The sequence below is a fragment of the Dromaius novaehollandiae genome, chromosome 14 (assembly GCF_036370855.1).
Source record: "Dromaius novaehollandiae isolate bDroNov1 chromosome 14, bDroNov1.hap1, whole genome shotgun sequence".
Taxonomy (NCBI): Eukaryota; Metazoa; Chordata; class Aves; order Casuariiformes; family Dromaiidae; genus Dromaius; species Dromaius novaehollandiae.
In genome coordinates this window covers 19,126,437-19,150,339 of record NC_088111.1, presented here as the reverse complement: position 1 = coordinate 19,150,339, position 23,903 = coordinate 19,126,437, and the positions used below count along the sequence as shown (strand labels likewise).

General features: G+C 54.1%; 1 protein-coding gene across 1 annotated transcript; it reads left to right on the top strand.

Annotated features, from left to right (window-relative positions):
* The first annotated feature begins 31 nt into the window (after positions 1–31).
* On the top strand, positions 32–3,487 carry MRPL28 (mitochondrial ribosomal protein L28). Its single transcript, XM_026107772.2, has 5 exons — positions 32–389; positions 498–650; positions 1,008–1,142; positions 1,816–1,902; positions 3,063–3,487. Exons 1-5 carry the CDS (start codon positions 102–104, stop codon positions 3,138–3,140), a joined length of 741 nt encoding a protein of 246 aa, XP_025963557.2. The 5' UTR covers positions 32–101; the 3' UTR covers positions 3,141–3,487.
* The last annotated feature ends 20,416 nt before the right edge of the window (positions 3,488–23,903 follow it).

Below are 23,903 nucleotides of genomic sequence, written 5' to 3'. Positions count from 1 at the left end.
GGCGTCTCCGCCAGCCAATGCAGAGGCGGCTCTGGGTCGCCTTCCGGCCGCGGCGGCCGCCGGGAGCGGAAGCGGAAGCGGCCGGGGCGGCGGGGCGGGCGATGCCGCTGCACGCCGTCCCGCCGCGGCTCTGGGCCGCGCTGCGGCTGCGCGAGGGCATCTGCGCGCGGCTGCCCGCGCACTACCTGGCAGCGCTGCAGGACGACACGCCGCCCACGCCCGTGCACTGGCGGCCGCTGGGCGTGCGCTACCGGCGGCACCCGCGCACCGGGCAGCGCGAGCGCGTGCAGGACGTGCCGGTGCCGGTGCACCTGCCGCGCGCCGCCCACGAGGGGCTCTGGGGCGGCGAGGGCTGGATCCGCGGCTTCCGCTACGCCCGCAACGACAAGGTGAGCGCCCCTCCCCCTCCCCGCCGCGCTGCGGGGCTGAGCCCTGGCTCGGCCCCAGGGCTGCCCGGTCTGGCGGCGCCGGTGCCGTGACCGGCCGTTCCCGCCCAGCTCTCTACCCGACTGCCGAAGACGTGGAAGCCGCAGCTCTTCAGCCGCCAGTTCTACAGCGAGATCCTCGACACCACGATGACCATCACCGTCACCATGCGGACGCTGGACCTCATCGACGAGGCTTTCGGCTTTGACTTCTACATCCTGAAGGCAAGAGCGTGCCGCGGGGCGCCCCGGGGCCCCCTGGCCGGCTCACGGGGCTGCCGGCAGCGCTCCGTGCCTCGGGTCGGCAAACGTCGCCCTGGCTCGGCACACACGGGCGTCTGCTGCCATCGGTGTATTAGTGCAGCCCTAAAGTTTCCAGCCTTTAATACATTCTTAATTTAAGCAGCTCAGCATTACAGATCAGAATCGCGGTCAATTAGCTGCAAAAAAAAAATCTGGGGGATCTTTTCCCCCTTAAAGCGTGGATAGATTGCGTGCGTTGTCTCCGTGCTGGTAGGCTCTTGGCTGCCTAGCAGCTGGCCTGTTAGAGATGCATGTCAACAGCAGACTTTATCCCTCCAGACCCCAAAGGCAGATATGGGCTCAAAGCTCGGTATGGATCTGAAGCGAACAATGTTGCTGCGACTTGCGCGGAAGGATCCTAAGCTGCATCCTGATGACCCAGCCAGAAGAGAGGCGATTTATCATAAGTATCGGGTGGGTAGCTGACCTGCGGTTCGGGCTCCGGTATGTATGCCGATCTTAGCCGGCTGTCCGGATTGATTATGTCCTATTCGTCCTGTGCAAGCTTCATGCTCCTGTTCTTAGGGTTAAGGGTGTTGGTGGAGAAGACCTGAAAGTTACTTGTCAGGTTTTTGTTTCTCTGTGGGCTGCAGATTTCACTACTGATCAGTTAGGAAGACAAAAGCTCCTCTTTTTGGTGTGAACCAGGTCACTGAGGGTCTGCAATAAGCATTAGTAAGAGCTGGCCCTCCCAATAGCAGGGGGCATTTCTAGTGACACTGCAGTGAGAAGGCCCGATTGCTTTTATGTGATTGTTTAATTTTGTGCATCTGCTGAAACAAGCATAGAAACAAGGTTAGCATCCACAGCCTGCAGGGTCGTGCAGAGAAGCTGCCACAGAGCTATAAAAAGAAGAGGAATAGCAACATACACGAATGATCAGAGAAAGGAAGGCCCTTGCAAAGAGAAAAAGAGAAAAGTGAACTTTGGCTGCCAAAAAATGGGATAAGCAAGGAAACAGTGTTTAAGTCTTTTGGCTGTAGTGCTCTTCCTACTTGATCCTGTGTCTGTGTGATTTGGTCCTAGAGAAGATGTGTGTGTTAGTCACCTGGAGAGATTAAACAACCAGTTTCTTCTTCTGTCACAGGAATTTGTGATTCCAGAAGAGGAAGCTGAATGGGTTGGCCTGAGTTTAGAAGAAGCGATAGAAAAACAGAGGCTTTTAGAAAAAAAGGTGAGTTTCTGAGGCAGTGCTTGTCCTGTGGACACAGCAGTGTTCTTAGTTGCATCAGGCTGCGTATCCAGTTGATCTTCTAAGCTGCCCAAGCACTCCTTATCAACAGATGCAGTGCTCCAGAATCCCTGAGCTGCCTCAGGAATTTGAGCATGTGAAACACAGGCTGGGTTAAAGTGCATTGTAAAGCCAGATCTCCCAAAGGGGGGAGGGATTTTTAGTGGGGGTGGCTCATACTTTTTCCCCTGTTGCATGACCATCTTTGTGTTTGGTTGCCTTCTGTTTTACTGCTTGTGCTTTGGGACACAGGGATGCAAGTTCAGGGCTCACTGCTGCTCGCTAGCTGGTGAGAAGCAGTAATGCCGAGCAGAGAGCACGCCAGGTGGCTGCTGAGGCAAAAGGGCTTCCTGACAGGGACAGGGTCCCTTGGTGATGCTCCCCCTCGTCTTTTAGCTCTTATTGCAGCTGCAGCAGGAACAGAGATCAGGATTGCCAAATGCATGAGGTGACGCCGGGCACCTGAACCTTGTGGGGCTCCAGCTTCTCGAAGGAGTGTATTCTCCCTGTGTGCCTCAATACAGCTCTGATGTAGTGCAACGTGAGAAGGGAGGCAAGCCTTTTTAGATGGAAAGGGATTACTGGGAGTCGTTGCTGATTCTCATCTACAGGCAACACTGGGTAAAACTGATCAAAGTCCCAAGCAGATTCCTATAATCTTTGAAATTACAGGCTGGTCAGCAGCTGTATATGCAGGAGTAGCACAGCATGTTGCTTTGTTCAGCCACTGAAACAACCTGGCCCCTCTTCCTCTGAGTTTGACTGTCAGCACCCTGTGGCGCTGGCTCCCTGGGCTGACTGCGTGCAGGGGAAAGGGCTCTTGTCTTGAGAGGAGCAAAGATGTTTGTGAGTCTCACCGGCATCGGAGACCACAGACAGGGTCCCAGGGGTGCTCTTTCTTCCCACCCTTGTAACTGGTACTTCCCATTAGCCCTTACCAGGCTGTAGACTGGTTGAGCGATATGTGCTTTAGTAGTGCAGGTGTGTGAGTATGGGTTGTTGCAGTCGGGACACCCTGCTATCTTTATTCACTACTAGACTTTATACCTTGCTGCTGCTCAAGTTCAGTCCTTTCAACTAGCTTATCCTCCACTTTCTTCCAGGACCCTGTCCCACTCTTTAAAGTGTATGCTGAAGAGCTTGTCAACCAACTGAAAGAAGAGGCACTTCAGAAGAAGTAGAAGAAAAGAAATCTTTGAAGCAACACTCCGCTGCAGATCAAGCTGTGGGGTTCAGTGAGTCTTCTGTTGGAGCCATGCTTGTGTGGAGAGGGCCGCATTGATGCATGTGCTCCCAGGAGCGTGTTGCAGTTATCAAAGTCCAACAGTAGCAGCTTTTATTCAATGAGGTACCGTTCCTGTTGGTTGAGAAAAGAATTTCTGCCCTGTGGCTTCTGAAGGTGTTCGTATAAGACTGACTTAATGTGGTTCTTCCTGCCTGTGCAAATAGTTGACTGCTGTTTAGAGCTTGATCCCTGATATAAAACAAAATATGAATATTTGGAATACCAGTAAACTTTCCTCTGTTATTCACTGCTCATTATATATGTTACAGCACGGGCTGCAAGACTTAGTGGTGGTGTAACTTAGCTCAGGGCCCCAGGCCCCCTTCCGCAGGAGAGAGATTGTTCTGCCTTGAAAGCACGGCCCCGAACCGCTGGCCACAGGCAGGTGCCTGCCGGCAGGTGGGGCTGAGCTCCCCGCTCACAGCCGCAGCCTGTGTACAGCTCGCTCTAACCCCTCGCGTTCCAGTTCTGTTCCTGTTTCAAGTTCATGATTTTTAAACCCTGTACTGATAAAAATTTAATTGAGATGGGCATTCAAGCCTTTGCTCTTGTTTGGCAACAAGAGACCGAAGAGCTCAAAGAGCACTTACCATAATTACATGCGGGTGAACAGCACTGTGAATCTTTCTGGCGTCTTCTGTAAAGCTCCATGGTCCTCTCTGCAGTGGGTTTCAGGGTGGAGAGAAAGCAGGCTGTGCTCCCTTTCCCTTCAGTGCAGGGTCAGGGAAAAGCGCAGCACTTGCAGGATGTGCCTTGTGTAAGCCTCCTCTCTCTGGACTGCTGCTGGCTCCCAAAGGAGACTTCTTAACAATGTCTTGGGGGGAGACATGCTTCCCCTCTCCAGCATGTAAGACTGAAAGTACCATCTTGTTTTTTCAGCCAAAAGATCCGTGATGAGAGAGGACCTGAGCTTGTAGAGCAGCATGTGGCTGGTCTGCTCTGCAGTGAAATGTGGGATCACAGGGGAGCAGAAATTCTCTGCATTTATTCTGCCTTAAAGGTTTGGGAGAGGTGTGCTGCAGAGAGGTGACTGCTGGGTAGGCACAGAGCGGCTGTAGGGCAGTGCTAGATGTTGGGGAGGAGGGAGGTGGTAGAGGGGGACACTACTTAAATGGTGGCATTTCATGAAGAACAGGAGACTTCTCTGCAGCTGTCTGGTCTCGGAGCAGGATGGAGCCCTGGCAAGAGGTGTTTGAGCCAGCAGGTGAGTGTGGCACGGCTGTGCAGTGCCTGACCGGCAGCGGTGGTGTGCTGGGGGCTGCCAGACTGGGGCTGTGTTGTCTCTTCCTGCAGCCCAGAACGTGGGCACAGAAGGCTCAGCGCTGCAGGAGAGAAGCAGGGTGGCAGAAGCTGGGGTGTTTCCAGCCTGCCTGCGTGTCCAAGCTCTGGCAAGTCAAGGTTCCCAAGAGCAAACTTGCACAGAAGGTCACATTTGCCTAATTAATGATTCTTAGCTGGGCCAACAGAATGACATTTGGTTACCTTCTCACTCTTCTGCAGCTGAGCTGAGTGGGAAGCTGCTGCCCAGCTCCTCAGGGATCCTGACACTCTGCCCTGGTTAGAGATAATTAGCTGGGACAAGCTCCTTGTTGACAGCTCTGCTCATCATTAGGGCTAGCACAGCTCATGCATTTTAATGCAGCTTTGAGCGAAGCTCCAGACTGTGGCTCTGCCCCGGCCCCTTTCTGTAGCTTTACTAGAATCTGCCAGTTCTGCTGCCTGTGTGGGTCTGACCTCTTTGTGCAGCTATAGCAGTGCATATTTGACCCCTGCCTGGATCCTGGCATCTCAACCCTATTGGGGACCCCCTAGTGCCTCACAGCTCCATGTTGGGGGGGGGGGGGGACTGTTTGGGATGGCTGAGAGGGTGATTATCAGCTCCTCCTTCTCTTTGCTCAGGGCTATACCCTAGCTGTGAAATATTCTCCTCCAGTTCTGTGCTGCCTCTGTCTCTTGGGGGAGAGCTTCAGCTGCATGACTTCCCCAGCTGGAGTGCTGGCTCTTGCCTGCTCTCGAAGTTGGCTCCGTTCATCAGTGCTTCTCATTATGTGTGCCTGTTCTGCAGGATTTGTTGGCTTAGGAAGGTTTAGTAGGTAGCAAAGGAGAGGGGATAAAGGATGCGAGATCAAACCAGGCTGCAGTGAGGCCCAGGTGGCTTTCAAGAAGACCTGTGCCCCAGGAAGGGGGCAGTGATCCTGTCTGCTGGGGCCGAGGGCTAGTGCAGGGCTAGCAAAGTGCACTCTGCAAAAGTGCAATAGGCGCTGCGGGAGCGATGGGTGCTGTGGGGAAGGGATTGAGCACATGGTTAATCCTTTTTCTCCCTGGCTTTTGACTGAGAAGGGTCCCCTCCATCCTCTCATCCTGCCTTCACTGTGAAACCTCCTTGCTCCTTTCCCTACACCCAAGTCTGATGCAGCTGGGAGCTTCCCCTGAGTCCTCCTTCTCCTGGGGTGGGCCAGTTTTGGGAACCTCATCTTCAGCCTTGGCACACTCTGGCTCTCCCTGCAACTGAGGTCCAGAGGTTTGACCTCCCAAAGGGACAGCAGGGCTGTGCCAGCATGGGCTGGCATGGGGGCTGGTGTGCTCTGCCCTTGTGTTTGGCCAGGACAGAGCTCCTGGGGCTTGGCAGGCTGAGGATGGAGGGTTACTCCGAGTCTGAGCAATGCTGCTGAGCACACAACATGGAGATACTCTCTCCTAACTTGAAGAAGGATGGAAACTCTACTTGCAACAGCAGGAATGTTGCAGCTTCAGAGAAGTCAAGTCCATGGTTACAGAGCCACGACCATGCAGGGCTGGCTCACACTTTTGCCAGGCAGAATAGCAAATATCCTGGGGCTAGGGAAGGAGCCCCTCTCCAGGCTTTCGTGTATTGTGGTCAATGACACTCACAGTTTTGAGGTTGTGGAGGGGTAGCTCAAGGCCCAATGTTCGCCTTGTTCTGGTTTTATGCTTGTTTTGCAGCTCTGAGCCCAAATCAAGAGCTTGGCTCTGCTTGGCTGGAGAGACCATGGTGGTTTGTTTTGTCTGTCTAGGGGGGGCTCAGTCTGGCAGATCAAGTTTTTTCACTGCTTTAAGAGGGGGAATTGGAGGAGCTGGTAATCTGTCATGTCAGCAATGTGTCTTGTGGCTGCAAGATCCCAGGAAGCTGCAAATGCCTCGGAACCCTTCCCAAGGTCGCCTTGAATTTGGCAGCTTAAGACAAGGCTGAGGGAGCAGAGGAGGCAGCTTCTGGTGTCCCCAGAGTACCTATTGATGGCACTTTGAAATTGGAAGGTGTCTCTTGCCTCATGGAGCTGGGGGTCTTTGTGGGTGGCACAAAGAGAGGGGATGGTGGCTGTGGTGTCTCCAGGTCCTGAGGAGCACCGTTTCCTTGAGCCTGGTCTCCTTCCCTGTGAGAGCAGCAGCTGCCCCCTTGCTTCCCTGCTGCTACCCATGCTCTTCACGGTGTCCCCGAAGGACTGCTCTCTCTGGCCAGCCAGAGCCATGGGGTACGCCAGCGAGCCGCGGGCCAGGCAGGGCTGTCACGGTTCATTGTGATCTCTCAGACTTGCAGGACAGCGTACTGCATGAAACAAGCTATTTTTAAAAGCTCATTAGATTTTAAAAAAACAAAAAAAAAAAAAAGCAAACAAGGCGTTAATCCCTTCTCTATAGACCAGCCTAAATTGTTAATTCTCTAGTTCCTTCATTCACTAATTTTCTAATTTGTGTGCTCATAAGCGAAATAGTTACCTAAGCAGTGGTGAGGGTGCCCATCGTTCCTCCTTTGTCGCGATGGGGGTGTCCCCTGAATTGCACTGGGAAGCATGAGTGCTGGAGCAGCCACCTGCTGCTGGATCTGCTTCAAAGGCTGTTTGGGTGAGCTGATGTATTTGTACCTTCCAGCTCAGAAGTTTGCTCTATGCCATCCCTCTTGGTCATTTCAGTTACTGGAGAACTTTCTTAAGACCAAAACTCTTTGGAATTATCAGGTGTTAACAAGCAGCTCCTTACAAAACTGCAAGGATAGTAGACCTCGTTATTTCTGTCCTTGAGTGTCTGGCGTACGTGTTGCTCTTGCTTCAGCCTAGCAGCGTTGCTCCCAGCAGACACCAGGCCTTAGCATGAGCTGTGTGTTAGTCCCAAAGCCTGAGCAGGAGTCGAGTGAGCACAAGGGCTCACACACTGAACATCTCGTGAGCCTCCAAGCACAGTGCAGCTCAGTCATGGCACGTGCCTCTGGCCCATGCCTGCTGCCTCCAGCCACTGCTTTGGGACAGGCTGAGCTCACGGCCTTCCATGTGGCTGGTGTCCTGATCTCTGTTGTGCTGGGGCTGCTGTGATCCTGCAGCCAGCCAGTCCAGAGAGTGGAGATGGCAGAAGGGACAAGCACAGACCTCAACGTCAGGGAGGGGAGCGTTTACATGCTGACGGGACCATGACAGCTCAAATACAGCCCTTCTTTGGATCAGTTTTCCAAAGCTGCCAGTGGTTGAACCTCTTTGCAGGGCTGCTTCTGTAGCAGCTGGCATGTCTTTCAGCGTTTTGGTGTCTGTAGCAAGGATGCTGGCCAGAATTTGGCTCTCCTGGGTGCTGAGCGCCTTACAGCAACAGCAGACCTGGAGCAGAATGGGCTGGGAACCAGGCTCCAGGGTGCCACTGCCTGCCTGACTGGACCTTGCTTGCTCTGCAACTCTAACCACTATTTTTGTTTTTTCATGAGCTTTTGTTGGCCAAAGCCACTCCAGAAGGTTTTGCATGGGAGACCGAGGCATAGCAGGGATCTACTTTTCAGAAGGGGGAGCAGCAAAAATGATTTTGGCAAAGCAGAAGTAAATGGAAAAACCTCAAGGCAAACTGGGGGGAGGAGTGGGGGGAAAGCTTTGTGCCAGTGCAATTCCTGGGCAAGACAGCTGCTAGCTGGCATCTTGACTGCATAATCACTGGTTCATTTTATTTTTCTGTGCAGCGATTGCAGCCAGCACTGGGCGGATTTATGGCAAAGCAGGAAAATGAGGCTAGTCATCCAAACCAAACCCCAGCGCTCTGCCTGAGGCTTGCCTGCGAGCCTGGCGTTCAGTCAGCCATTGCGGATAAGCATTGCTCAGCAGTGGATCTGTAAGCACCAAAAAGGGAAGGTGTTGGGGCTACCTTTGCACCGGGGCTCCCGATGCTCTGCAAGGACACGCGCTGCAGCTCTGCCAGGCCGACAGAGGGACTTGGTGACATCCCGAGGGCTGCTGGCCTTGCAGAATCGCTGCTGGGGGAGGCCAGCTTGAAGGCCTTCTGCCACAAGTGCATCCGATGCTGACAGCCCTTCCCAGACCAGCCCTCCAGTGCCACCTCAGCTCAGAGGAAGGCACAAAGCGGTATGTCCCCCACCCAAAGCAGGGCAGCCCGGGAAGGGGCGACCCCCATCCCCAGTTCCCTGGCCAAGTGGAGCCAGCCAACTGCCCAGCCCAGCCGAGCCAACGTGGTTCAAATGCAGAAGCAGGGAAGTGGTAGTGGCAGATGATAGAACAAATGACAACGGCTAGAAGTTGGGGCCTGAGAAGCTCAGGTTGGACATCAGAAAGATCTTCCCCCAGAGGGTGCTGCAGCCCAGGGACAGGTCAGCTGAGAGGGGGATCTCTGGTCTTGGAGGCTTTAAAGGTGCAGCTGGGCAAAGCCATATCACCCTGATCTACCGTTGGGAAGAGCCCTGCTCCAAGTGGGGCATTGGAGTAGTGACCTCCAGGGTCCCTGTACCAGCTCTGTAGGCACCTCTAAGTGCCCCTTGCATTAGCAGGAGACAGAAGCACTCATGGGATGCGGAGGTGCCCAGCTCAGCTGGCCCTGCTGCCAGGGTGTTGTGTGTTCTGCATTGGAGACTGTGCTGGGGAAAAGCGGTGCTCAGAAGTCACTGCGCAGAAAATAGTTACAGAAAACAGCCTCCAAATGTTAGCAGTGGCCACGGAGATGCACACGGATGGATATCAGCCACCATCACTGGGAATTCAGAAGGTCATTCTGCTGCTGAACAGTTCCTGTTGAATTTATTCCTAAGGTAACGTAACATGCAGTTTTCTTTAATAGTCCCAGAAAAGCCCCCGCTGCAAACATGAAGATGCTCCATGAAATGTAAGTATGAAATTTAGCCCCATGTACTGATTATCAAGAGGGCTAGGTATTAGATGGCTGGAGTAATCATCCTCAAAACCAACCCTGCAAAACCCAATAATGCAGAGAAAAAGATTAACTGGGTAAAGCCCCCAAACTGGAAAAGCCTGGGTTAAGGTGGTTGAACTAACTCTGCCTTTTAGCAATACCAGGAAACATGCCCAGGCTTTGCAGTTGTGAATTCCCAAATTAGTTTAAGCTGGTACCTTAAAGCAACTTTACATTTTTCTTTGTCTCTCTTGTGACTCCTAGCAAGCTGTGTCACTTACCCGAAGGATAGCTTGAGGTTAAGGCCACATTTCTTAACAAAGTTGTTCTCTTACCCATTTTAATTCCTGAATTAAACAGTATTTTACTTGCAAACTTCCAACAAACCCATCTGTACTCCAAGACTAAAATGTTTTGCAAGCATTAACAAAAACAGCACATCCCTGCCTTTCTCAAAGGTCTCAAAGGTGAGCCTGTGTTTTCACTCCTGGCTTTGAGGCTCTCACTTTGGAGTATCCACTGGTGGTACTGCAAAGGGACTTGAGTTTCAGGAGTGCTGTGAAGCTGTTCTCTGGACATGCCTCCTTTCTGTATGACTGATTGTGAGCCCAGAGTCAGCGTGGGTGAAAATGTAGCCTGAAAGTCATCCCTCATCCCATGGTGTTTATCAAAAACAGAGGAGATTTAGAAACTTACTGGGCAATTCCAGCAAACTCGCTTCAAGTATTGCCGTCTTGTTTGCTTTCAAATTAACAGGGCCATTGTTCAGACTAAATTCCCACCCAAAAGCTGGCCCTGGATGCCAAGGCCTCTTTGTTGTGGCTAAGGGGAATGTGGACTGTGCCGACCCTGACAGCTTTGCATTCTGCTTGGGATTTGCGTCATAGCGTTTAGATGGATACGCCAGCAAACGTGGATGTGGCTGAGCTTGTGAGTAGCCTCTATGATGAATCGCTCTGGATTTTCAGGATCAAGATGGCCTAGGGGGAGAGGCTGAGGGTGCGGGTTTGGTCGCCCTGCAGAAAAGGAGGCAGAGTGGGATCGAACCGCATCTTGTGCTGCCCACGGGGTTACAAGGTTGGACATCAGAGACGGGCTCATCGCAGAGGGAAGGGCAAGAGGCCATGGGCAGCAACAAGGGAAACCCTGGTTGGACATAAAGAAAGGACTCCTCCCCGGGAGAGCGGTGCAGACAGGGACAGGGTCTGGAGAGGTGGTGGGACCTCCATCCTTGGAGATTTCTGGAACTCGACTGGGCAAGGCCCTGAGCAACCTGTTCTAGCTTTGCAGTCAGCCCAGCTCAGAGCAGGAGGTTGGACTGAAGACCTCCAGAGGTCCTTTCAACCTAAACTTTTCTGTGATTTGGTCCCTTGAGCTCATCCACCTGTGAAGCTCCCTGTAAAACCGTCATCAGCCTGAGAAGGGGTTTAACAGTAAAGAAATGGGGAAGACCAGCTAGCCTGTGCTGGCTGGAGGGGAAGGTCCCTGTTTGGGAAGGAGGAGAGGGAGCTTGTAGCAGCCCTGCTCAGTCCCCTCCTACAGGGTCTGGGAGGGCTGCCGTCCTGCTTGAATCTTCTGCAGGCATGTGCTGTGCTCCTTCTCCCACCTACCCAAGGAAATGGTTCACGTGGCCAAACCACTGCCTCTAGGAGAAGTGGCTGCAGGCAGGGATGGCTGGATGGACATGTTGACCACAGGCTGGATCACCAGGAGCCTGAAGCAGTGGAGGCTGCTGGACAAATCTGTCCAGCCCTGGGTATGCCCGTGGCCCTGCTGGCATCACCAAATTAAGTCTGCGCTGATCGACGTGGCTGTCTGCCCTCCCACTGCTCCAGCGTGTGCCATCTGTCTGCACTTGTCATCTCTGCTGCTCCTACCACCATGGGCTGAGCTGGACCCGGGATGCTGGGCGTGCGGAGCTGGAGTGGCTACATGGAGCTGTCCCGATCCACGACTCCTGCTGCATGTAACGAGCCCAAGCTGGACTCCTCGGCTGCGAGGAGGAAGGGCCGGAGGGGTGCGAGGGGCAGCCCCGTGCTAGCCAGGAACCAGCCGCAGGCACCTTTGCTTGAGTGGACTCTGCCGTTCTGTGCGCATTTTTATTGCAGGCGTTTGCTAGGCAGCTGTCACCATGGTAACACTTAAAATGGTGCCGTTTCAGTCCAGTTAGAGCACTGACAAATGCAGAAACAGCATTTCTGAGATGGGAGTAGGGCTCGGCCGACAGACAGACGTGGCACCCAGAGATGCGGCTGCTGGTGAAAGGTCCTCACAAGAGCCAGTACCCCTGGGGATTCCCGAGGCGGCATGGAGGTGGCGTAGGGAGCTCACGGGATGGGAAGTGCTAGGGGAAAAGGAGCAGCTGCAAAGAGGACTTTTCCAGCAGTGCTCCTAGCATGGATGGGGCTGGGACAGCAGAGCTTGGGGATCAGGCCAGCAAGCACGGTCAAGGTGTAAGTCATCTAGGGATCAAGGAGACCAAGAGTCCCTGGAATGGGCTGTGCAAAGCCGGCGTCCATGTCTGCAGGCCGACCTCAGGGTCTGAGGAAGCTCAGGGCAGTACGACAGATGAGGCATGGATGGCCTGACCTGGCGTGGGGTGGTGCCAGAAAATGGGGCAGGCATCTTGTGGACCTGCATTTTTGCCATTGCCTGTATTTGGCCACCTACGCTGCAGAGCCATCCAGGGCCACGCTGGTGTTCTGTAGCTATTGATGGATTATTCTTCCATGAAAGCAGCAGTCTGTTTCTTTTTGTAAGGGCAACTCTCTGTTGTGAACCTAAATCCTTTTCCCGGTACTAACAGCTGGTTCAGGGCCCAGCAGGGGCTCTGTGTACAGTTAGGCTGGATTTTTCCCATGTCCTTTACTCTGCCTTTATGAAGGCTGAATTTTACCTACTGTTTAATCCTCCAGGCAGTACTGTGGGATCCTTTTGAAGCTCTTCCTAGCCAGCCCTCATCTTCTTGCCCTCAGCAAGCTGGTATCTTCAGCAAGCTTTATCAACTTGCCACCAACCACCTGAGGAGCACAGGGCTAAGTGCTTGGCACTTAGCACAAAGCGCTAACCCCCTTCGGGGCTTCCCTGGGGACTTCAGGTCGCAGAAAAATGTGCTCTCTTTGTTTTAACCAATTATTGATTCCCGTGGGAAGTTGCCTCTCAGCTCAAGAAAACAGTTTTCTTAAGCCCTGTTTGATGAACAGCCATCACAAATGTGACTGGAGACTCGGGAAGACCTTACCAGCTGCCTCTTGCCTGCCCAGCAGAGAAGTCCTGTGAGTCGAGAGACCTGCCCTCCCTTTACAAAAGCCATCTGACTTACAAGCCATCACAATCTATGTGTCTGCTCATTTTAATCTTTAGGGTATTGTCCATCAGACTCCTTGGTAGGAACTCCTGACTTGCTGGTCTCTACCTCTTCTGGGGCTCTAAAAAACAGGTGCCACAAAAGCCGCTGCGTTGTCCTGTGCTACAAGGACAGTTTTAAGCTAGAGGCTCCCTACAGCATTTTGACTATATCATCTGTGTGCTCCTCTGTGCCCTTGGGCGGACACCATCTGATCCGGGAGACTTGTTACTGCTCATCCAGTTAATTTGTACTTCATGTGTCTCCACACAACCTTTGCAGCTCACATCTGCTGGGTCTGCGAAGGACTCTGGCTGGCTTTCTGCCCCGGGGTGTTTGAAAGAGGAGTTACTGTTAGCTCTCACGTATACCTCTGGATATTTGCCCTAGGAGATTCCTGTTGCTTAGAGGCAGAAGGGAGTGTAACATGATTTAGTATAAGCCTTCTTCATGAAGCCAAAGGCCTGTAGCTATTTTTGAGACTGGTTGATAACTTGAGTTTGGTTAAAGCCTTCCTTCTGGAAAGCCATTCATGGATTTGGGGGCACTTTGGAGCATTTCAAATGATGGAAAGTCTTTATTCCTAACTTTAATCTGCCTTACTCTGACTCCAGGAATTAGTCTTGCCACGCTTTGGCTGCCAGAGTACGGCCTCTCAGTAGCTGATATTTTCTCCTGTTTTTCGTGTTGCAACCTCTCAGTCTATTTGGCAGCTACACTGAATTTCACGTCTCGCTGCAAGTCTGTGATTTTTTTTTTTTCTTTTCATTAGTTTTTCTACTGCTAGTTTTAAAAAGTGGGACCAGAACTATGGGTGAAGACGGCTACGGGTGGAGTTGCCTCCCGGACTGCTGGGTGTCAGCATGGACCTGCTGCTCAGGCAAGCTGGACCGTCCTGCAAGGCTCCCCATCTCCCTCATGATTTACCACTTCACAAAGCTGGTGTTCAAGTTTACCTTGAGCTGCTGTTAGCGTTGTTGGCCCGCTACCTCTGTTGCAGAATCAGATGAAAAAATATCACTGTTTTTCATACTTGCCAGTGGTAACATGTTTGGGAGACCGGGCAGTGAACCAGGTTTGGTCCCTTTAATGTCTGCTCCGTTCATTTTGTACAGAGGTGTTTTTAGATCAAATTGGAGTTCAGTACAATGTCAAACACTGATGAAAGCAAAGCATGTCTGTGTGTGAAAGTGGTGGTCTAACAGTACCCCAGGAGCGCTGGGCGGAAGGGACCCGGGAGGTCTCCAGTCCAGCCTCCCGCTTGGGACAGGACTGCCACCACCACTGGCTCAGGATGGTCGTGGTTTTGTCTAACCAAGTCCTTGCCTACAGCCACAGCATGAGCCCTCTTCAACAGCATCTCCCCTTCAGGGTCAGTGTATCGGGGAGCTCTGACGCCAGCTTCCTTAGGACTTGCCCGTGCAAATTATCTGGACCGTCAGCAGGTTTAGGGGTGTTCCTCCTCGCTAGTGCATGGCAGTGCATTTCTTTATCCTCCTGTGATATGAACGCTCTGTCTCAATTCTTTAGAGAACAGATAGACTGATTATTTCTGGGGGGAGGGTTGTGTCATTATTAATGCCTTTTTTCCATCTTTATCCAGGAACAGACCTAAATCACTATGCACATTCCTTTTACTGTAGAGACTCCTCCTTTTTCTCAGTTGGATTTTCCATGGTGCCTTTATTTTCCCACATCTATTTATAGTGCATCAGGTTTCCCTTGATGGTGGCCTGATTCAGCTCTCATTCCTCAGTGGTGACCCCAGTGCCATTCCCCGCAGCCAGTCCAGAGCCAGTTTTGCACCCAGGCCAGAGCCGGGTGCTCCAGCTGTGGGTGCTCCTCCCTGGGGAAGCTGCCCAACACGGCACAAGGAGGCAGAAGTCCGGCCGGGACAGGCGGTGGCTGCGTAACCAGCTCCAGGCACAGGCTTTCCCTGCAGTTTTGGCCTCACTTGAGTCTGGCCCTTTCTCTGGGAGGAGCTCCACTGAGCTCAGCTGCAGAGAGATGAACGTCATCCTGCATTTTCATTTTCCACTGATGCACAAGAATTTGTTGGCTTTCTGCAGAGGTGAAGGGAGGTTTGCAGCAGAGGACGGTGATGCTGTTAGAGCTCTGTGGAGCTGGGAGATCCTTGGGCTGAGGTGAGGCAAGCCACATTTGCTGGGCAGTGGGTAAGAAATCCAGTGTCCCCAGTCTCAGATCTGGGAAAAAGATAATTCCTTTATTTCTCTCCTGACTCTACCGGAGATTTCAAAGTCAGATCTGATTGTTGGGCCACAGCGTGAGCCATTTGCTTATAACCCCTGAGAGCGTGTAAATGCAAGAAGGCCTAGCAGATAAAGTATCTGCCTTCTGTCTTTAATTAATTGTGTTTTGATGTGTAAGCAATTTTGAAACAGATTTCCAAAGGCCGTCTTTCAGGTCTGACTGGTTGTAAGAGTAGCCAGGGAAACAGAGACTTAGCTAGTGAAAAAGCACCTTTGCAACAGCCTTTGGGGTCTGGATCCTCTAACAGGTCTTAATCACCCCGACCCGAGGCCTCCCCATGCACCCTCTAACGCTTCTAGCCCAGCACCCCGGCTCCAAATAATCTCACTCGGGGAAATCAAGAACAAGCTAACAGCACGCGTGCACCAGGCAGGGCAGGGAAGCGCTGTCGCCGCAGACCTCTGTTTCTCTCCACGCAGAGATAGCAACGTTGGACGCCAACCCAGCTATTGCTTCCCTCGTGGCTGGGGATCTGCTGTGTTGCCTTTGGGCACCTCGGAGGAGGAGAGGGAGCAAATGGGGCACATCGCCTATGTGACTACCTCTAAAAGATTGGTTAAAACCTGGGGGAATGTAGGTGCTGGGCTAACTGGCTTCCCGGGGTGACGAAAGCCCAGCCGAGCAGTCTTTGGGATGCTCAGAGCTAGGCTTCACTGCAGTACAGAGTGGGAAATGTCTGTAAAAGACCCATTTCTCCTGCTCAGCTCCCCGCCCTCTATTAATACTACGTTCCTCCCACCCATTATGAAGTTGTCCTTGTTTTCTGCAGGATGTACTGTAGTAAAAGGAGAATTAGGGCCTACTTGGGACTCCAGGGAAGGTGCTTCACCTTCCTGGGGCGGGCTTGCTTGTGTGGTGAGGCATTTCTCCGCAATGGTGTGCGAGGGGGAGAAGGTGCACAGGTCCCTTGCGGGGCTGGGACCAGACCCCGGAGGTCCCCGCAGCAGAGGCAGCCCCAAGGGCAGGATGCGCGGCAGGGTCCCAAGCGGCGCGCGGCAGGGGATGACGGCAGCTCGCGGCCATCCGGGCGGCCAGGGAGGTGCACGGGTGCTGGGAGTCGCCTGGAGGGGAAAGGGAAGGCGCGTGGTGGGACACGGAGATGAGGGTGTGCAAATGGGCACGGTGAGCTGCAGCGGCAGCAGATGCAGAGCAGGGCCAGGGCTGGCACGTTGCGCGAGGCTAAAACCATGACGGCTCCCATCCTCGGAGCTGGGAAGTTGCCATGGGAACAGACAGAGGATGCTTGGGAAGCAGGACAGGCGGCGGTGCCGGGAGGTCAGCGGCGGCTCTGCCAGCGCGGCGCTAATGGCGTCGGCGCGTGCGGCTGGGTCTCTGCATGGTGCTGGGCTGAGCAGCTCCAAACGCAGGCGGACGGCGCTCTGCGACGGGTGCAGGAGCTGGGGGAGCCCCCAGGCCACACAGTTGCCTGGAAAGGACCGACTTGCTTTCATCAGAAAGACTTGAGTGAGAAATCCTGTTTCATCCAAGCCCCAAAGCACTGCATGTAGAAACTGCATTTAAAATAGAGGAAGAGGGAGAAGGTGGAAGTCAGAAAGCAGCTGCTGATGTGAGCGGAGTGCGTGCAGACCCGCAGCAAGAGGCCGTGCAGACCCGCAGCAAGAGGCCGGGCTGGGTCACGCGGAGGCTGCCAGCTCCAGGGGTCTCAGCATCTGTGCGGCGCTGCCGAAACTGCGCTTTGCAGAGCCAGAGAGGTCTGCTCCCTGCTCCAGAGAGTGCCCAGCCGTGACGCAGCGAGTGGATTTAAAGGAGGCCTGGGCAGTAATACCGCTTAGTGTGTTCGTGTGTGTGGAGGACCCAGTGCCCCCTTAGCTCCCCTTGCCTTTCCCGGGGCTGAGCCGTGTGCTTAAGCGCTCTGCTGAGCTGGGGCCAAGAGGTGCCGTGCGCGCAGCTGGACGGCGTGTTTGTTTAAGCCAACCCTCCCGGGCTGCCTGTTTACCCTGGTGTGGGTGGCAGGAGTCCTGACGTCAATGCCTCCTTTCATCTCCCCACGCTCCCCGCGAAGTGCGTGCTCCAGGTGCGCTCGCCCACACCCACGAGGCAGCCTCTTTCCCCGGCAGGCCTGCCTGGCTCGCCAGGAGCCCGGACAAGCAGTCCCGGCTGCGGCTGCTCCCTGCAGCGTCCTGGAGCTCGCTGCGGACCGGGGCTGGCGGCAGGGGTGGCACGCAGCTCCTGATCTGCAGGGCGTCCCTCTCAACCCTGCTTTCCTTGTGGTTCTTTGCCCTCGTCCCTTGCCCGCCTGGCAGGTTGGATTGTCTCTTGCTCTCTTCTGGGGGTGCTTCTCCAGGGACTCGTTCTCGGGGCAGGGAGAGCATCTGTGGCTCATGGGCATTTTAGAAACCGTCTGCACTGGTTGCTTGTTAGCATTGCTCATCCTTTGGGCCGTGTTCTCGGGAAGCCCCTCTTCCCTGCTCTGCCCGGCTGGGGCAAAACTGGAGAAGCTCTCTGAGTCCAGCTGAGAGAGGGGCCAGGAAAGGCCAGCTCCAGGCTGGTGCTGCTGCCCAGTCCTGCCATTCCCCATCCTCCTCACCCATTTCTCAATGGATACCCCACGCTAGCTGAGCACCAGCAAGCTCTTTCGCAGGAGGACACAGTCTTCTCTGCACGCGCTGGGAGGGGAGATACAGTACAGGTACAGGTTTGGGAGCAGGTGACTTCCCAGTGGCACTGTGTCCTAGCCACAGCTCCCAGCCATGGCCCCTGTCTGAGCCAAGGAGATGCTGCTCAGGGCAGTGGGTGTCCAGGACATGGCAGAGCATTTCTGTCTGGTGATTCTGATACAATCGGGTTTCAAAAATGAGCCAAAATTCTCATTATTCCTTGGCCACAGTTCAAAAAAACGGCAGCAGCTTCCCCACCCAGGCTCCCGGCTGCACTGCGTGCTGCCTCAGACCTCGCCGGCGGGTCCTCGTGTGGCCACACGTCCCCCGTGGCCGGGGAGCTACCTCCTCTCTGCTCTTTGGCCCATGCCTGGCACGGACCGTCCTTATGCCCTTCTCTGCGGTGTTCTCCTGGCCTCCCCTAACCACGCCTGACGTTCAGTTTGCTTTTGGGCCAGGCCTGAGCACTCCATGGAGCTGCCTGTTGCAGCTCCCGCGGTAGCTCAGGGCTGGATGGAAACAGCTCAGAGCCCAGTGTTTCACATGTGAAGCTAGGACTGTTTTTCCCCGCAAGCATCGCTTTTCATTTATCTGCAGTGAATTTTGCTGGCCCGCTTATTGCCCAGTCCCTCTGCATCGTGTGGTCCTTCCGCAGTTCTTCACAGCCGACCTCATCCTTCAACCCTGAGTAGCTCAGTATCACCAACAAACTTTCTCGCCTCCTTCTCCCACCCCATTCCAGGGCACCCACAAACGTGTTGAACAGGGCAAGTCCTAAACAGCTCCTGGGCACTCTCTGGTGAGCTCTCTCCACTGTGAGAACTGGCTGCTTCCCTCTCCTCTCTGAGCACTACCATCTACCACTGTCTTATGAGAGGATCACCCTTTTTCCCAGAAGCTGCCTCATTTACCTGCAAGCCTTTGATGATGATATTGTCACAAGCCTTTTGCAAACCCAAGATGGCTGTATTGCCTCTATCACCCTTACCTGTGTTGCTGCTGATTCCTTCAAAGAAGTCAACCACTCTTAGGAGACAGGACTTTGCTTTACAAGTCATCCGATTTTTCCCAGATACGTCATATTTCCTTGGGTGTCCATTAATTCTGTTTTTCAGTAGCATTTCTGCTAACTTGCTGGTACAGATGTCAGATTTAGTGGCCTGCAGCTCCCTGGATCTTCCTTTAAAAGGAAAATTGGCATTGTGTTTGCCAGGCTCCAACCCACAGTTTCTAGGGAGAGGGCATATGTGACTGTTCCTAGGTCAGTTGGTTTATCCTCCAGTTCCTTCAGAAGCGTTGGTGACACTGTCTGGCCCTGTGACTCCTTACTGCTTACTCTCCAGCTTGTTTCACAGCAGTTCCCCACGGAGCAGTGCAGGAATCCCTCTGGTTTCTTCCACCAAAGCAAGGAATTCATGCAGCATCTCTGCTAACCTCTGAGTGCTCCTTTCATAGCCTGAGCTTCCCTTCATCCTACAGACTCCCTGATGGACTTCTTGCCCTGGATGACTTTAAAGGAGGATTTTGCAGATGATCTTGGATTCCTTTTCCTAGCTCTTTGCCTCAAAATACTTTTTTTTTTTTTTTTTTTTTTTTTTTTTTTTGCCTCACTATTATGTATTTAAATTTAATCTGTCCTGGCTCCTCATTTATAAATACACAATGCACCACATGAACCCAGCTGAATCGCTTTAGTGAGTGCTGGGAGCTGTGAGAGCGCTGTCTGGGGCTGCCAGAAGACCTCTCTTTCTGCCTTCGCTGCTGTTACGGGGAAGGGAGCTCTCTGGTTGTAGCCCAGAGCCCTGCAGCATGGGCAGCGTGACCTCTGGGGACCGCGGGGAGAGAGCGGAGCCGACTTGTCAGGCAGCACAGGGGACCTGCCCAGATTTGCCAGCTGGGGCCCGGCCTGGAGCCAAGGCTGAATCTCAGTGGGCAAAATACTTTGGATGCCAGGTCTCAGCTCAGCGCGTGCCTGGCTGCAGGCTGAGCGCCTGCGGGAGCTGGAGAGCTGCTCATTCAGTGCGAAAGGCTGGGAATTTATTCCTGCTGAGACCTCATCACTGCGCACAGAGAAGCCAGTTTAACGTGTTTTGCACGTATGTACAGCCAATTGCAGAGAAATCCTGGTGATACGAGGGAGACTGAAAGATGCAGTAGGTGCAGCCTGGTCTGTGTGGGAAGTTTGACAGTGTGCCTAGGGTCCTAGATGGAGAGAGATACAACCCACAGCTGGAAACAGATTTTCCCTGTAGTTGACCCATGTAGCTTCTCTTTTTGATTCTCAGTGAGATGATTAGCTCTTCTCCCTCTATGCTGTACACAGAGATTATTATATAGCTTATCAGAAAAAAATGGCATGTGAAAGAGGAAAGGAGCACTTCTTCTGGACAAAAAACACACTAGAGTAATTCCTTGTCATTGCACAGCAGTAACACTGTGGTTGCTCCTTTGGCTATAGCTAATACAGCTCAGAAAAGGAGGAGAGCTGCAGTTCTTCAGGTTTTACCATCTCTCTTCTGCAATGCAAAGGCCACATGCAGCCTCTTGTACCTGATCTCTGCCAAAGCAGCAGTGCCAGTCGCTCGCACACTGCACGGCACTGACAGCTCCTCCCATGCCTTCTCTTGGATGATGCTGTGGCACTTTATGGATCTGGGATGATGCTCGCTGGCTACGGAGATCCCCTCGTTGTCGTCCTGCAAGGCCTCTGCGGATGGCTCAGCAGGTCGTGAACATGGGAGCGTCGCAGAGGCCTCTCCGCTGGAGTCTGCCTTCTGCTCCATGTCCAGTCCGCGTTCAGCCCACCCTGCTCCTGCCTTGCACTGGTCTTAGCCCTTAATGTTTCCCAGGATCTTTCCAGTGCTTAGATTCTCCCTAAGACCTCTTTTCTCTTTTTTTTTTTTCCCCTCTTGTATTATTTGGATATCAATTATCAGAGGTGCGGGCAGAAAAAAGCTGTGAGCCTCATGCAGGCATCTCAGATGACGAGGCTGAACTAGATGCCAGTTCAGCATTCTTTGGCTGAAGAATCCGTTCCTAGACTGTGAGAGCTGGGCCAGAGCCACGCTCCTGTTTGCCTCTCTTCCCCTCGGGGACCTCTCAGGGTGTTACTTGTGGGACCCACGCAACCACAAGCATGGATCTTGCTCCTCTGCCCCCAAGGCCGTGTGGCCACCTTCATTCCAAGCTCTTGGATCTTGCAACGAGGCTCCTCCACAGCTAATTGCATTGTCTAGCCCTGCTTTCATCAATGCTAAACACCCTCCTGGAGCCACCGTTCCCTACAACCACCGAGGACTACCCAGGAAGAAGCAGCGCCTGATCTGAGCTCAGCCCAAAGGCATTGGTGGGCTCAGAGGCAGACCGGGTGCTCCACCGCAGCCCAACACCTTGACACCCCGGCCTCGAAGGAAGAGCGGTAAGCAAGAAAGACAGAGGTATGAACGGCCCCACACAGCGCCTGCGCTGCTGTTGGGTCGCGCCGAGCTGGGAGAGGGCTGACCGACCCGCTGGCGGCAGTGCCCGCAGCCCCCCGGGAGAGGGGCTGCTCTGCGGCTCGCCGGGCCGGCTCAGTCCCTTCCTGAGCCACGTTTGGGTTCCCTGGGGCGAGCGACAGCTTCCCCACCCAGAGAGGAGCTGTGCGAAGGGCCAGGCTGGCGGCTGGGCAGAAACCCAACGCAAGGTGGATATGAATTGCTAATACCAGCAGCAGCCGTGGGGAAGGAGGGCGGAGGCGGTGGGGGAAGCATTTGGCCCCGTCCTCTTTCTCCAGACGAGCTGGTGTGAAATCCACATGAAAGGCAAAGGCGCCTGCTTGCAGCCTCGCAACAAGAGCCCGCCGTGCCCAGACCCTCCTCCCGCCCCAGCCGCCGGCCTCCCGGCCCCGCGCGGCGGCAGGGCGCCTGGCTGCGGGATGCCGCGCGTCCCCCCCGGAGCCAAGCGGCTCCTCGGAGGAGAAGGAGGGTGGCGAGGGCTGTACGATGGTGCGGAAAAGCACCGGCATCGAGTCATTGTGCGACCGGCTGCGGCGGTAGCGGTAGGAGCAGCTAGCGGGGGAAGGCTGGCTGGGGGGAGACAGCCGCTTTCTGCAACAGTGTTCAAAGAGTTTTGCTTAAGTGTTGCTGCTCTTTAGGGCTTCCTCCAAAAAAAGAAAGGAAAGCGAAATCTTTCCGTGCGGGATGAAAGCGGCCTGTCTTGACTATTTACCCAGCAATTATAAGTAAATCGGTGGTGCCTAAAGGGGCTGGTTGCCATAGTTACGATAGGATTGGAAGGACCATCATTTGGTCCTGGCCGCAGCCAATCAGGCTGAGAAGCCAAAGCTGCAATATAAAGTAAAGATTCCCATCTTCCAGCCACACAGTTGCCAAGAAAGGGAAATAGGTTCAAGAGTCTTGGAAAGTGCTCCGGACAGCAAGCAGGGCGGCTGCTCCCGTCATGGCGGACTGCGAACACCCGGCAGGAGCGCGACGCAGCGGGGCAGGCAGGTGAGAAATCCCAACTCTCCCCATCTCCCGCTTATTGTTCTCCTTCGCCACGGCCCCCTCCGCCGCCCCACCCCACCCTCGGCCACCACCGACCCCCTCGCCCCAGCCCCGAAACCCACAATGAAACCCCCTTCGGGCAAGAGACAAAGGGAGCGGTACGGCAAAATGCTCCACCATTCTCCCCAAATTGTTATCGTAGGCCTTTCAAATCAAATTTCGCAAAGCAGCTTCATCAAAGGCCCCCGGCTGAGAGACGCAAGCCCCATATTCCTGCCGCCCACATGGCCCCCCCCGTCCCCGCCACCAGGTCTTGGATGGTGCGACAATCGCACACAAAGTCAGCGCGGCTTGAAAAGTGTGTTTGCAAAAAAAAAAAAAGAAAGGAAGGAAAAAAAAAAAGCAAGCGAGAAAGAGCGGTGCCTAAATTGATCATAGTCTCCAAATCTCATTACTCGAGACTTCTGAGGACGGATATTTCCAAAGGCTGCTATTAAAGACTTGTAAATGGAGCCCCTTTATGAGATCAAAGCCCAAGGGCCAGGACACAGGGGTGTGCGGTTGCTGTTGTGATGGCTAGAGGAGGGGGCGAGCGGCGGCAGAGCCGCAGGATGGTGGGGGGGAGCGTTCCTCCCCTGCTGCTGCTGCCCTCCATGTTTCCGAGTGTCGCTGCTGCCGCTGCGTGACCCATCTTGCAATGGATACTGCGAATGTGATGTCAGGCAGGGACGGCGGCGAGAGCCGAACGCAACCCTGGCGGAGCGGCTGCGACGGAGGCGAGCAACTCCATCGGCTCGCGGCGCTGGGCTGGGGGAAGAGAGAGAGAGAGTTGAGAAACTTGAGTAGCTCCGTTCCAAAATTGGTTATTAATAAATGAGCTTATTCCAGGTGGGACCTCTTAGGACATCTTGAATTGCAGATCAGCTGGCTGCTCTGGTCAGCGGGCTGAGAGATGCTTTCTTAGCGGTTGAGTCTACTCCGTTGGGTTGCTTTTCCTCCCAAAGTTGCGGCATCTCGGAGCCTTGCGGGCCACGAGCAGAAGGGACGAGGACAAAGGGAGGTGAACAGAAGTTGTGCTACTTTCCTCTCCCGCTGCCTCCCTTCAGATACGGGCTTATTTCTGTTGTCAGTGACAAATTCAGCGCTAGGCAGTATTCCCACCACCACCACCACCAGCACACAGGCTCCCCATCATATTCATGGAAAGCAAACTCACAGATGGTAAAATAACAGAGTCGTGTAGGTTTCAAAGAGACCTTCTATGTCAATTGTTATATTATTAGGTAAACTCTAAGAAGAAAATCTTTTAATCCACTGTGGCTAATCCAGTCCACTTTTGTTGGCCAGGACATATTCAGCATCAACAAAAGGCTCTGGCCGACGGACACCGGCATACATAATGTATTTATAACTGCTAGGCAGCAGAAAGAGACACTTCTTGGGCCAGCAGCAGGGGCCGGAGTGGAGGATTTGCCAGACTTTTATCAGTTTTATTTTCATTTCAAAGAATCCGACTGATATTTACACTGTGCCGCTCACCAGGCAAAGCACAAAGAGGGCAGGGAAGTTCCCAGCTCCGGCCCTGCCGCGCTGCCTGGGGAGGGCTCGGCCCGGCTCCCCTTGGGAACCCGTGCCACTCTCCTCCGGTCGGGGCTGTGGCCAACGGTAGCTGCTGGCCACGGCTCGGCTGCGCCGGCGGCAGGCGAGTGGGAGCTACCGCCCGCGAGAGCAAGGGAAGGTGGTGGTGAAATCTGCCAGGCTTCGCCTAGGTGCACGTGGGGCCGAGAGGCCCCCGCACGGCTCGGCCCTGA